Raw genomic sequence first — 15380 nt, 5'->3', positions numbered from 1 at the left:
GCATATTGCCAAAGAAATTATCATTCAAACATATGCCGGCCTAGCGTAAAGTTAAATATAGAAACTGGGTTACTTAGTGAATTTTAACATATGAAAATTTCCTAATAAAGGATGTTTTATACTTAATCTAATGAAATCAACAATTTTATATATGATAGAATATATAAATCAATTTAATACAACGCAATTAGTATACAATGTATTCGCAATTATTTATTAACCAAAAAAAAAGAAAAAACGAATCAATTAAAATTTATTGTCTGGTCTATTTAAAAAGCCTTATGGAATGTAATTGAATAATAACAGCTCTTGAAAAGTTGCTCTATATCTCTATATAGTTTTTATACTCAAATAGTCAACGAAAACAAAGCGATAATTTTACAGTCGGAGAACACTCAAAAAATAACTGTACAATTAGCAGATATAATTACACTGAGCAACAGATCGCACACAAATCTAGTATAAATCTAGTATATAGTAAAGTTCTACCAACATACAGAAAAAAAGTAATTGCAGTACTTCACACGGGTTTTCCAAATTGTAAATTCCAGATTCATAGTAAGCAAAATATATATGCTTACGATGAAATAAAAACTAGTTAAATCCATAACACAAAAAATCAAATCTTAACATTTCCCCTTGCAATTGTGTTTAGAAAAAGTTCATCATTAACGTTCATTTGGTCCTAGAAATTTGAATAAAAATTTTATTATTGCATCAATATTCACGACAAGCTTTATACCAATAGGTCACCACAGCATAATCAAGGTATATAATTTCATTTTATTTTATTTTGTAATAAGTGATATGTATGTGTGTAACAAAATATTAAAAAATTATAATTCCAAATCGTTAGTTTTTTTTCCCACCTCAAATTGTTTTCTGTTACAATACTGATCAAGATTCCAAAAATTTGTTGCTTTGATTATTTCAAGCCCTTAAAGACTATCTGAATTTTATATGTTACGATTCCGCTTAGAGCGAAAACTTTAATTTAGAACTTAGAGCAACGGATTCCATAGGTCATTTAACAGTGAAATACTCTTGGGAACATATTATGTTTCAGGTAATTTCAGGTAAAGTTTTGCTTAGAATTTCCCAACCGATAGCCTAAGTAATAACAACTCTCATATTGCTTAAAGCTTCTTCCATGTCTAAAAATGCTACCATTACATTTTCACATCCTCGGTATTTTTTCACATTAATAAATACTTTGTGTAGGGCAGTTAAACTTTTCTTCTAGTCAAATATCAGCGCACGACAAGGATCTGCCATAAATTCGAATAAATCAAATATCTCGAAAATTTATTTTGAGGTGGTGCTCTTTCTACTTGTCTTCTAAACACAGAAAATTGGAATCCCAGTTGAATATCAATGCTCCATAGAAATCTGGCATAAATTACAATTAGACTTTAGCTTTAAGTGGTTTAAGCCGTTAAGTAAAAATGAAATCAGACTGATATTTCTATTATAATATTATTATGTAACTATTATTACTATTTCTGACTGTCCACTAAATGAAAGATACTCCAATCTATCTCCAATTAAGACTTAGTTGATTTAGTGGTAAGCAGACAAAATCGCAAGGTATTTAATTAAAAATCAAAGGTCGACAGACATCTAACATAAGCTAGAATTAATTTTCCAAAATCTTTAATCAAAATATAAAATCAAATGAATAGGTCAAACTTATAGATTAAGCTAAAACTATTTCTACTGGTCCTTTGGAATGAAGCCTACCTTTGAACTGTCACCTGTTGAGCCTTAGTTAAATTAGAAGTAAGCAGCTAAAACAGCTAAGCGTCATAGTACAATATGAATCTTATATTATATTCGATTAGTGTACTGAAGTCTTTAAAAAAAAATCAACTTATCGATAATTATTGGTGAAATCTATTTTTTCTTTCAGTCATTACATTGAAGCATTCTGTAAACTAAATCCATATAATATGCGGTTAAGTGAGAGGTTAATTTTAAAAGGTTTTAGCTTTTATATGCATATCCAAGAATCATCGTATTTTTAAACCTATTAAGTTTAAATTACAGTAAATTTTCAGATTCGATACTATTTTTACACTCTAGAAAACTGTAGCAACTTGATGGGGAACATCAGTTGCCTTAAGAGCATGGCGGGTGTTTGCTCTAACTACGATATACAAAGTCAGGGTTCAAAAAGTCTTTAAAGATGACTGCTGGCTCTGCCTCAGAAATAGAGCTTAAAACACTCAATAGATTCGCAAAAATTCCTACTACAAAATCTACATAGAAGTTTAACTGTTTCTGGTTTCACTTGAAATCAAAAGGTTTACACATCGCATAGCTAGTCAAATAGACCTAACCTTAATTAATTTGGTTCATACCAAAATCTTCATATAACACTTTGGAAGTTATGGTCAGTTCCAGTTCCAGTTCGAGTTGTAATATCTGTATGATTAAACAGTAATTTAAATTAGTTGATCCCAAAATCCTCATATTACATGTTATAGGTCATGGTCACTTCCAATTGTCCAATTGTCCAAATGTCCATCACATGGTGATATCTGATTATAAGAAAACCTAATTACCCATAATTTAAAAACAATAATAATTAACAATAATAATTAAAAATAAATAATAATTAGGAATGTAATTTTTATGTTTAAATTTAATATTACTGAGCAAATTTATTTAAAATGATTAAAATTATTGCGGTTTTTGCGCAAATTTACAAATTTTATTCGCTTACAAACTAGAAGATTACATTATGCAAAAATTATATTATGTGAAATGAAACTGTGCAGCGTACAGTTGACACACCCTGTGGTTGATTTGATTACAAAAATGCCTGCAACTTAATTTAGAGAAAAAAAATTAACTTAAAATTGTTAGAATAAATTTTTTAAATAAATGCACAATTCAAATAAAAATAAAATAAACGGCGATGAACAGAAACGGAACTGAGGACAGTAAAAATGTAAAGCGGAGTAAAATATAAAAATGAACCCTAAAAATGTAAATCGTAGGGCATGGAGAGAACGAGAGAACGGCATGGAGCAGTTGAGGAAGACATTTTACGATATTAGGCATAAGTTACCAACAACGGTATTAATGGTGTCAGCCATGTTGACATTTGATGTGCTCGGGAATGATGAGATTAAATTGTTCTTGATAATAACAGATTTTATGTTGCAAATATGCTAAGGAGGAGATTCCGAATAAAACCGGTAAAAAAAGCACGGAAAAAATTAAATGCTGATGAGTTTCCATGTTGCTGCCGTTGACGTTGATGTTGTAGTTGTTGTTGTTGTTGCTGTTGCTGAATTTGTTGGCGTAGAAATTATTTGTTCTAATGGGCGACCAAGTTAAAAACCACTTAACTTTTCCCGTTGGTTCCATTGCAGAGAACGCGTTGAAGCGGTCAAAACAAATTGAAAATCCGGTAAGAAATATGTAAATGAAGATATAAAAAAGGAAAAATATCGTTGCTAGATTTTTATGTTGTTGTATTGTTGTGTTGTTGTTTTAACTTAATTTGTGAATTTGTTGCTACTTTATTGCTACGCTAGTTTATGTACTTTTATGTTGCTGATGTTGGTCGTGGTGTTGTAGTTGATAACACTCCTCCTCTTTAATTTGATGTTGTTTTTCTTCAAATTGCACTTCCGTTTCTAATTTCTTGCGCGTTGGAAATTCTTTCCTTGCAATGGTAGAGGAGGCACACCTTCGTTGGCGAACTGTAAAAAAAAGAAGATGAATATATTGAGGTTAGAATCCAAGTTAAAGTTTTGAATAAACTATTAATTGTAGCCGTATTGAAACATTAAGAATCACTTATGTTACGTACGTGCAATTTCAGTTGAACTGGAATGAAATTGTAGATACTTGATGATTTCATTTCAAAATTGTCATCAAAAATCCGAAAATTAAAATAAAATTAATGAAAACAGGCACGAGTTCTAAGCCTGGCACTTGCAGTCCAACAAATTATATACGGACTATAAACTAATTAAATAAAATTCGATTATTTCCAAAGACCACTGATGAAGAGTGCTTGGCAATACTCGAAACAGCGTTGTATGGTCAGCCAAATTTCAATAAAATTAAATAAAAAAAAATTTTTGTCTTTGCCTTTCTTTGCTATTCGAATCGGTCTAAAATTAATGAGTTTTGATTTAAATAATTCTATCTTTTACCAGTTAGACTCTTCAGAAAAAAAAATTAAGTATATGCAGCTTGTGTTACATTTTGCATAAATATATACATTAAATATATATTTATTTATTTAGGTAAGTATTAAGTAAATTTGAGTCTTAAAAAATAAAATATAACACTGTTTATTTTCATCTGTTCACAAAATCTTCTATTATACGAGTATATTAGCAAATCTATTTAAGTTGTTCAACATCCGTTACAGAACATATTATCATAAGGTAACTGATTTCATAACTACCGCTTTGAAAAGATTGATACGTGTTTTGGTGCTACATATATATATATGTAACTATATATATATATATGTAACTATATATGTATATATATGTAACTATAAATTCATATGTATATTGTATGGATTGAACTCAAAAAAATTGCAAATTTTAAAATACTCTTGATTGAATCAGTTTTTCTCAACTAAAATGGTAATCTTAATGATATATAGCAGAAAATTTTTCGTAGTTCTTAAGCATGATAACTATACTAAGATTAGTAAAGAAAACAAAAAAATAAAAAAAAGTAAAAAAATTAAATGAAACAAAAATATATATCGTGTATAAGAATTGTAATAATAGTCCGCTTTTGACAAATATTTATTAACAGGTATTAATAAATAATAAGAATCGATCCTAATCTAAGTTTGAAAACTTCTGGAAACTAGAAACTCCTATTCACTGCTGCCTTATAAATAAAAGTATAACAAATTTAATCAAAAGTTAGATTGGTAATGCGATTTCTACTTATTTAATATGCTTTGTATAAAGCTGTTCAATTAAAATACAAATCTAGTAACAAATGAACACAAGATATCATAAATAAAAAGGAATAACAATGTTTTGCAAACAAAAAAAAAACAGATAAAATATATGATGCTGTGACAACGACTATCAATAAATGATCTATAAATGATCAGAAAGAAAGATCCAGATTGTTGGCAGAAACGTGACCAATAGTATATTACCAATTCATTACGAAAATATAATGACATCGCTGTATTATACAGAAGAAAGCAATTTAGTTAATTAATTATTATGACATTACTATAATAAACATTCAAGGAATGCTATTACTATAACATATTAAATAAAGGATCATTTTAATATGCTTACTAAATGCATCTTTAAAGTAAACTTAACTATTGTCGGATACATTTTTTATTGGTAATTATTGCTTTTGGCAGTAGTTAAACCACACTGTATATTTTGCGATTATTAAGTCAAAAAATTTTATATACATGATAGATGACTGTGGCAGCTTTATAAATGTTAGAGATGTTTTTGAAGAAAACATGGTATCACTGTTTGAAACAGTGACAGTATTCATATCGATAATTATATCGAACGAAACCTGCGATGTATATAATAATTGCCTCACAAGCGTTATCAAGGCACAAATGTTACCTAGTGAAGCAATGACCTTATCGATAAGACTGCAGAAATATGCACAAGTAAAATTGAAGATAAAATATGTCTTATTCTTAAGTCCAGTGCTAATATTCAATTCGCACTAAAAATGGACATAAAACCCTACATAAGGATATGCAGATATTGCAGAAAATATAACTGGGACAACTGGGATTAAATGTGTGGATTTGCGATTATACCTAATTTTATCCTTATTTAATAAAAACTTTTAAAATATAGTATTAAAATTGAAACAAGTAGAAAAATTTAATTAGATTTAATTTAATTTAATTAGAATACATTGAATGCTGCTTTTTTGGAGTATCATAAGTTACTAAAGCTTAACAAATATTTATATTAATCTGTAGTATAACATTGGGAAATACTTTCCTTTTTTGTAATATGAAGCTGCTCGAGTAATGAATAAGGTAAATAAAATCTTGTTAACAAGTTTTTAATTTAATTATTCCTTATATACATGTATATAGATACTATTTACAGACAATGTTTTAAAACTTTTTATTATGCACTTTTCTACTGCATTTTTCTATTACATGCAGAATGTTTTATAAAAACTACTCGAAATGATGAGAACGTTTGATGAACATTTTTTGTTTCTTGAATAAATTACAAATTGAAAAGTTTATACAAACTTTATTAATATAAAAATATTATAAACATTTTTGAAAGTTTAACTTTGTTAATATTTGAGATTTTGAGATTTTTATATATTAAACAGAGAAATTACACATAATTTAATAATTTCCATTAAGAAAAACAATGATGACAGGGCATCAATATTTTGAAGTTAGATTGTTATATTTGAACAAATGTGTTTCAAGTATGTATATATTTTATTATTTCAATAAATTATCAAAATAAAACTCTCTTATAAGTAAGTTGATTCTAAAACGCCTCCTTGTGGTAAAACCAAATTGTTTTAAAATATTTTTAATACAGATATATACTTTTTGCAGACCTAAATCAACAAATGGATAAAATTAATTAAGAATAACAATCAAGGAAGGAAGAAAATAGTTCCACTCATTTAATTTTTCACTACCCAGCTTATCCATTTTTGCGTCTCCAAATAACTATATTCCTGAATTTAAATGCATTTCAATATAAATAAGTGTAGTTTTACATTCTTAGAGGATATTTACATACGGTTAGTATGCAATCAAAAGTGTTAACCCTTAACGCTCAAGTGATTATATTAAACTGTATCTCCTTTGATATCTGACGCGAATACAGGCGCTTCAATACAGAAATATATAATAGAATTTCCGTAAGTATAAAATTGTATTTAAATATTTTGGCTTTGTAGTATATTTTATGAATTCCTCTTCAATATTGCTGAAAGTCCTTCCCTTTGCGCAAAAGTAATATTCTTGTTTTCTTTCACAAATATCAAATATCGCTGATATTGCTTCAAAACGGAAATTGAAAATTTTCTCCTTTGAGAAATTTTTCCGCTCAGTATCGCTGTTGTCACCATTTCCTTCGTTTTCATTTACCTGTAAAGCGTTTCCAGCACGTTTTTTATATTGCGAAGCGCTGTCATTTACAAAGTCTATCGAAGGAAGCAGAATTGCAGGCAAGAAATGTTAACAGTTTTGTTGCAATTTTGTCATTGCAATAAAAACCCCTTACGGAAAATAGAAAAATGAATAAAAAAATAGAAGTGTAAGTCGAAGCAAAACATGAATAGGAACTGCAACCTTAGCTTTGCAATTCCATTCAATTGTATTAGCAGGAAAAAATTTTCCTTTAACGGTCTCTTACCTACAACAGCCAAAGGCATTCAATTTATTCAATATGAAATATTGTAAATATGAAAAGGAATAAAGGAGTTTTTTCCAATTCATCCCAACATGCTGCAGTCAACCCATCCGTGTTTCAATATGCAACAAATCTAAAGTTACTAAGGCTAAAGCTACACGTCAGCTAAAAGTAATGGAGGTGTTAACCGATTTTATTCGCAATTTTTCAAAGGATCTCATGGCAACTAAAGCCTCAGGTATTGAAAATACTTGATTCGAATTCATTAGACGAAGCCTGCAGCTTTTGTTTAAAAAGAATTCGATTAAACGAAAGAGTATATTTTTGTCGTCGTGATGATTTTTTTATAATATTTGAGTTATTAAATTGATGAATAAATAAAAAATAATTTAAAATTTTATTTCAAAATTCCAGCATTTTTTGCACTTGCAGGTTCGGATTATTTATAGACGCTCGCTTTTGTATTGCTTACAGTAAATGCACAGTTGGTGGTTGTCGTCGCCAATCGTTACCACAAAGTCAAAGCAGAAATGTTTGTAATTCAGTGAAATTATTTATGAATGTCTCCATCAGCAACAGCAAGTCGGCAACAAGCCGCATTTTCTGCTGCTACATTGCAGCATTTTCGTTCCACACTGCGTTCTTATCGATAATTTCATTGCTGCTTAGTCTGGTGTCGAACTTGCTATTATTGATGATTTAATCTTGAGAACTGGTAATCAAGTGCTGCAGACAGTATCTGCACGCGTCATACGGAGTGAGCAGCAACAATTGTCGTTGATTAAGTTATTTTCGCTGCAGTTTATCTGGAGACAACATTAATCGACATTTAATCATGTCGGCAACTGAATCCTATCATAGAGAATTACAATAGCGGTACAGATGGTATATTGCCGTTAAAACAAATGGACGCCAATGATTCTGACAACTAAGCAGACAAAATCCGTTCAATTGATTTTCTTTCTCTTTTCTTCCACTTTTTTTAAATCTAAAGACATTTTTTACAAAGTGCAAACTGGATAATCAATTGAAATCATATCAATTCAAATAATACGCTACTACCTTTGACTGTATGGACTATTTTAAAATCGTTTTTTCTGGTAAGAAGTTTACGTATTTAAATAAAGCTCATGTTTTTTTCTTTTGTATAAATATTTGAGTTTTTGATATTTTGCACAATAAATCTGTCAAAAGAAATAATAAATTCATATTATTTCCCTCATGCTAATTTTACTTATATTCGATCATTCTAACAAGAATTTTATTGGCTCAGTACCTTCCCGGTACTGCTTTGTGTGTCACTAGCAGTAAGTGAGTTTCGTTTACGACACCCGTCCGTTGGTGTAAATCCAGTACCACCTTGTATCAAGTACCAAGCTGTCCTGATCAGTAGATGTTGGCTGCTAAACCCTAAACATACACAGATAAGAAACTGCACTACTGTTAAACCCTAAATATATACAGAAAAGATACCTGTATTTATTCACTTTTGAACCGTGTGCTGTGATACAAAGAACAGAATATGTGTTAGATGCTTGGCCACGTTCTTTACCAAGCAAGAATTTGTTTAAACAATAACCTCAACTGGTATCGGCTGAATTTCATGGAGTTCCGGTAAGAAGATTGTCATCACATTATTTTGAAACGAGTGTTCTTAAGAACACTGTAGTGTTAAACATTAGCGCTAAATAATCACTTTAAATAACTTTGGCCGTCAGTCGTAAGCGGAGTTTTCTATCAGAATACGCATTGGTGCATTACGGAGGTAAAGCGAGCCTTCGTAAGAACTGGAATACAACTGGTAGAAATGAGTATCACTCTCCCGGTGATGTTTATTTAGTACCACGCTATCCAGGAGAGCATAATATTTTGTTGTCCTGAACATTTGGGAACGGAGTCGCTATTCTCCCAAAGCGTATTGAAATCATATTTAAAAGATGATCACAACGCGTACCGCCAGAATTTATTACAAAGGGTCATTTCTCCGATCGTTAAGACCATTATGTATAAGTCCATAATTTCAGGTGCCCATAGTCGTTGTAGACATAATACTAACAAAAGGTAATCATTACCTTTATGACTGTATTTACAATTAGCAATCAAAATTAATAAATTTTTCTTAACTAGGAATAATAAAACTAGTTAAATTAAAATAAAAGTTTATTGTCCCAATAAATTTTTTAAATATAACTTTAATCTCTTCAAGTAAAATCCGAATAAAAACATATTAAGTAGAGTATCTAAAAGGAAAGGTTTGAAAAGATGTGCAGTGAATATGAACCAACTTCGCCTCTGTCTATCACTTAATTTATATTATAAATGGTTTCTCTATTCTTTAATAGTCAGAAGGATAAGGAATACAACTTTTTCTGTAGAAACAATATTATTGCTTGAAGCCTATTTATAGTTTTCAGTGTTAGTTTAGGTAACACTTTCTTGGACGTCTTAAATCCAGATAAATAATAAGTCTTGACCAGATTTGAGTAATATAAAAATTTCCTATATTTTTAGACGTTAATTAATTGATTTTAGAAATTGTCGAAAACTTTAAACTTTAAGGTTTCTAACTATCCAGAATTAAAACACAATTGCCTAACAGTTTAACACTTGAAATCTCACAGCGTAACATCAGAATGTTGAAAATGCAGTGCAATTAATCAATTCTCTTAGAAACATATCTGTAAGGTAATACGTCTTTTGTAATGAGAAATTTAATTCAATTCCAACCGATTTTCTACCAATGTGCAAACATACACTGAACTGCAAACGTTAAAATAAACAAAATATCTTGAACCGACCACTGCGGGCCCATAAATTAAAAGCAACTTACCTTTCGTTCCTGCTCATCTTTTGCAGATTGACCAGCACCGACATTGTTAGTCTCTGCCTCGCCATCAATAGGCGCTGGTGTTGATGGGATATCGCATTCTTCAGTTGGTGGCACAACACATCTCAATGAATGCCGATCGAAAACCAACATAGCTGGACAGCGCTGCAAACGTGGATAGCCGCCCTGGCATTGCCAATAACGATTGCACGATTTACCCAGTGGAACATTACCGTTGGCATCGTCGTTGCAAAGTGCTGTAAAACAGTTTCCAGGGTAAAGTGAAACAAGTCATCAAAGTAAAATGTGTAATCGAAATGTACACAGCACACAATATTTGGTAATTAGCAGCAAGCTGCGCTACGCAAACAAGTTGTTGCTGGTCTGTTATTATATGTAGGTATGTAAGCATGCCGGAAGTGTGTGTAGGAGAGTGACTGTGCTATGCACTATGTATCCAGTATTAAGTACTCATTGCGTTGTAAGTCTAAACGCAATTGCAATTGCAATTAAAATTGATATCGTTGAATAGTAACAAACACAACCAATCTAGCACAAACACACCAACTCCCATATGTGTACTTACTGACTGTGGCAAACTTATTTGGACCACTACAACAGGTATTCCTATTAATATTTCTTACTTACGATGCTTCTGACAACCATCAACATTTTCAGGCCAATCACAGCTGTGGGCATTCTCATTGTAAAGCAGGCCTCCGATGCAGAGCTGTTCTGTCGCAGTGCCATTCCAGCAAGTCCAGTAACGTGTGCAGGATGTCTCATGTCCGAAGATGCCATACAACCAGTCACAATGTTCTGTGGAAATGGGACCATCTGTTGAAAGCAAAAAGGTACACACAAAATTACAAAACAAGCAAAAAAATTAAATTCGAATTGCAAAACACCGAAAGGAAATTTAGGGAAATTGTGGAAATCAAATTGAAATGTTGTCGTTTGTTGGCCATAAATTGCTACTAATAGGATTTTTGCATTGCGACCATTTTCTGTTACAATATTGGTAAGTGAATCGTTTTGTTGTGGGCCAATTTACAGCAATTCAGTGTGGCATCGAGTCCACACATGATTCCTACAAAAGCGGCATCATGTGATTATGTGTTAACCCGAATGCCAACGTTGCATTAAATTAAAAATGCGGGCTGGTAAGTGTCTTTTGAGGTTATTTTTTCGTACTTGGACTTTTTATCAACAATTGATATATGTAAAAATATAACGCCAGTTTTTTATTGATACTATTCAAGCAAATGGTTGCACTTTTTTAAATATAATAAAAATTTTAACTACCAAAAAAGTTCAACCAATCAAAGCTCTTTAATAAAATTGTTTAATTATAATAATACGATTAAATATAGTAGCTATATACATAAAATATTTTTAACATTTTGTTTGTTATATATGTATTAAGCCACATTAACTATTAAAAAAAAAATAAAACAAATATTGTAAATTAAGTTCGAAAATAAAAAAAGCAATAAAAATAACTTTAGCCCGCAGATTCGATGAAGAGTCACACTTACCGTTATATGCTACCTTGGACTAAGTAGACAATGGAAAAATAAAGTTTTTTATCAACCATCGACAATTTTCTTATCATGCTTGTCCTGCTGTATGATACAGAAACTTTAACTACAACTAACAGTTCTAAGAAGATATCAGGAGCGTTAAAGTAGAATGTTCTTCAAAAGATATATGGTCATGGACGCGTTCGTAACAAGTGTTCACTTAGTTAGTATAACGGGCTGTATGCCCTATTTTCAGACTATGACAGTTAAACGTATAAAGTCGCTTAGTATACCTAGCAAGGTATTCAATTTAGACCCGGTAATTAAAAACACAGTTGAGGACACCTACATTTCGGCTGAAGTATTAAGTGACAAGTAATTTAAACACTTTCGTAGTACTGGTGATAGCAAAAACATGCTTTAGCTCACTGGTAGAGGCTATTGGACGCGGCTAAGAACTAAATATGTCTCTACCTAATACGGTTGATTAAGTAAATAGAAATTTGTCAATAATTAAAAATTTCGATCACGAACCTTATGAACAATTTCAACAAAAGTACATTTTCAGTTCCAAATAAGTTTTATAATAATAATAAATTTTTGGTTACTGATCAGGACCAAATATGAGAACTGCGAACATTCTTTAAAATAATTAAAGCACCAATGGAATCATAATAAAAACCTAAAGTTATTAAGACGTTTTTCGATAAATTGATACTTCAGCATTCAATGAAATGCTAAACTGGCAAACACCTTCACGCCCCTTTGTAATTCTTTCTTATTAAAGTTAGTTGTAAAATAAAACTAAATAAAGCTAAATAAAAATAAATAAAGCATATTATAAAAATAAAAATAAAAGATATAAAACTAAAGTTTAATAAACCTAGTTCTTTTATTAAATTATTTATATCTATCAATATATTTTTATTTATTATTATTTTTTCCAACACTTGAAATTTTAAATTAAATTTAAGCTTGGTGCAACAGCTCAGAATAATAAGGATTAGCCTAGGTAATTTCAACAAATACAACAAATAAAAAAAATCACTTTATCACTTTACCAAGTTGCCGAGTACTTCTTAATACGTCTACTGTCTTCAAATCTGTATTATCGGTAGCATTCGATAACATACATTTCTTTAAAGTGTATCTATTCTATTCATATTATATTCTATTCATAATGGCTGGTAAGACGGTGGTAAGTAAAATAATTTCTTTAATTGTAAACTAATTATTAATTAATTATTACAAATTATATATTATTACTAATTAATTACTAATTAACTATTATTATTTAAAATAATTACTTTAGTTGTAAATTAATTGTTAAATATTAGTTAATTATTATTATTAATTAAAATAATCACTTTAATTGTAAATTAATTGGTAAATAACTATAGATACATATAAATTAATTACAAAAAAATAAAAATCCTGATATAACCATATTTTAATCGAATTTACCATAAAAAATAAATATAAAATATAAAAATTAAATAAAAAGCAATATATATTGGTATGGAAATCTTTGTAGTGCTATTAAGTTATATTCTTACATATAACAAAATTATTATTAAGAGCTCAAAACAATTGTTTCGTTCTTTGTAGTCTTCAAATCATTTTTAATCCGGCTTTGAAATCGAATTTTTTTTTTTTATTAGAAAGATGCTAAAGTAATTATATTGTGCAATATTGTATTTAAAACAATCCAATCTATAATGAACACTGATTTAACATATTTGAATTGTAAAGATAATTCAAAATGTATTACATTTTTCCAATCAAAATGATTAGTCCTTTTTCTTCTCAATGTTATTTAAAATACTTTTATAAAAAACGTAATTATAAACATTTTGTAATCCATTTTTTACACAAGCAAATAAATAATAAAAATTAAAATGGTTATTATACTCACTCGCTAATTGTTTGCCATCGCAATAGTTTGCTCGCCAAGGATAATCACAACCTTCCGTTACACCACGATGTTTACCGGCAAAGACAAGACCATTCGGGCAATCATACAATTCCGGTTGACTACTAACACACTCCCAGTAACGGTCACAATAGACTTCATCACCCACAACACGTCCTTTCACTTTGCACGGATCCTCCTGATTACCCTTCAGTTTCTGACCAACAATGCCCGTTGCTAGGATAACAAACCGAAAACGAGAAAACAAAGGAAAAAACAAAAGTGCATGGTTAGTATGGAAGATATTAAATTTGTGGTTTAATAGTAGAGTGAGAAGTTAGATACGGCAGATACCGGATTAGCCTGATATTATACCAGTTGTCGTTGTTATGTATTGTAATATTGTAATATGCTAGCAACACATTTTTTGTTGCTACTCTTGTTGTTGCAGTCGTTGCAGCAGTTGCACAGAAATCAACTGTGCTGCATCCAAAAACAATTCCAAGCAAATAAAAATAAAATTATAGGAAGAGAATTGCATATTGCCGCAGTTAAATTAGGTCAAATTGGTGTTTTAGTATTGCAAGCATAAACATGAAAATTTGAAAGGACATGTAAAAATAAATGTATCCATGTGGGTGTATTGTATGTGCATTTTTAGTGGTTCCTATTCAAAACTTTATATGGTAATTAAAACTGCACAAAATTGCGTAAAGGATATTAGAGTTCAGTACTTAAAACATAATTGTTTTTTAGGCTTATTTAATCTTCATAAAACAAGCACATGAACTAAATACAAGCACGGAATAAATATCACAACACAGAAGTGATATTTCTGAGAAATATAAAAATAATATCACAGGTGGCACTTAAAGAAAATCGTTGTCATATATTTGGCAAAAGTTTCAAGTAAAAGAAATTAAATTGTATCCAATAAAACTTCTTTATTGGTCCTGTGATTAAATATTTACCTATGGACTGAAGTTACTGATGTTACTCTGATTTCCATGTACAAAAACAAATTTTTTATTTTTCCCTCACTACGCAAAGTATTTGGTTTGCATGTAATGTCCACAGTGGCAAAAATAAAATAACTCACTAAATTTATATGAATTCTGTTCATACGTATATAAAATTCCAAAAAAAAAGTAATATATAAAGCCAAAAAAATATAAACCTAAAGTTTGCACGGAAAATCTCATAAAACCACAAAACATTAGTTTGCTAAATTTAGCGGAAGTGCGTAAATTCATTTCCGTTTAACGCATAAATACACGTAACGGAACTTTCGCCACAATAGCGGGAGTATATGTAGCATAACCTCATATATCAAACAAGCTGTAAGGAAACTAACGAGAACCGAGTCTACCAAATCCGTGCGCATGTAAAAGTTTCAACAAAGTTTTAATATTTTTGTATTCTTTCACTTTCGAGTCACACGGAAGGTTACATCGGCCGCACCGGCGAACGCAGCAAATTCTCACGTGTGTCACAAAAGTCATTGCGCAAAGTAATTTTGACAATGCATGACTTCTCCTGAAGGAAAAAAATTTAACAATAAACCTCACAAAGGACACTAAAACGGAAACGGAAAACAGAAAACGAATAAAACGCATCGTACTGAAAGAAGTGATATCACTTGCCAAGCAATTGAAGCGAAGTTGACATATCATCAATCAGGATTGAAGTTTGGACAATTCATAAAGGAGAAGGAGCACACAACAACGCAAGCGACAAGTGTC

At 30.3% G+C, this 15380-nt stretch overlaps 1 protein-coding gene across 1 annotated transcript; it reads right to left on the bottom strand.

Annotated features, from left to right (window-relative positions):
- Positions 1-3224: 3224 nt before the first annotated feature.
- Positions 3225-13975, bottom strand: LOC119666332 (protein obstructor-E-like; the record flags this gene model as incomplete). Its single annotated transcript, XM_038075615.1, has 4 exons — positions 3225-3713; positions 10207-10460; positions 10852-11040; positions 13642-13975. Coding segments are annotated over 4 exons (843 nt in total), but the record flags the coding sequence as incomplete, so codon positions are not given.
- Between the last annotated feature and the right edge of the window lie 1405 nt (positions 13976-15380).

Source organism: Teleopsis dalmanni, chromosome 1 (genome assembly GCF_002237135.1).
Source record: "Teleopsis dalmanni isolate 2A chromosome 1, ASM223713v2, whole genome shotgun sequence".
NCBI lineage: Eukaryota > Metazoa > Arthropoda > Insecta > Diptera > Diopsidae > Teleopsis > Teleopsis dalmanni.
This window is presented reverse-complemented; position numbering and strand designations above follow the sequence as displayed.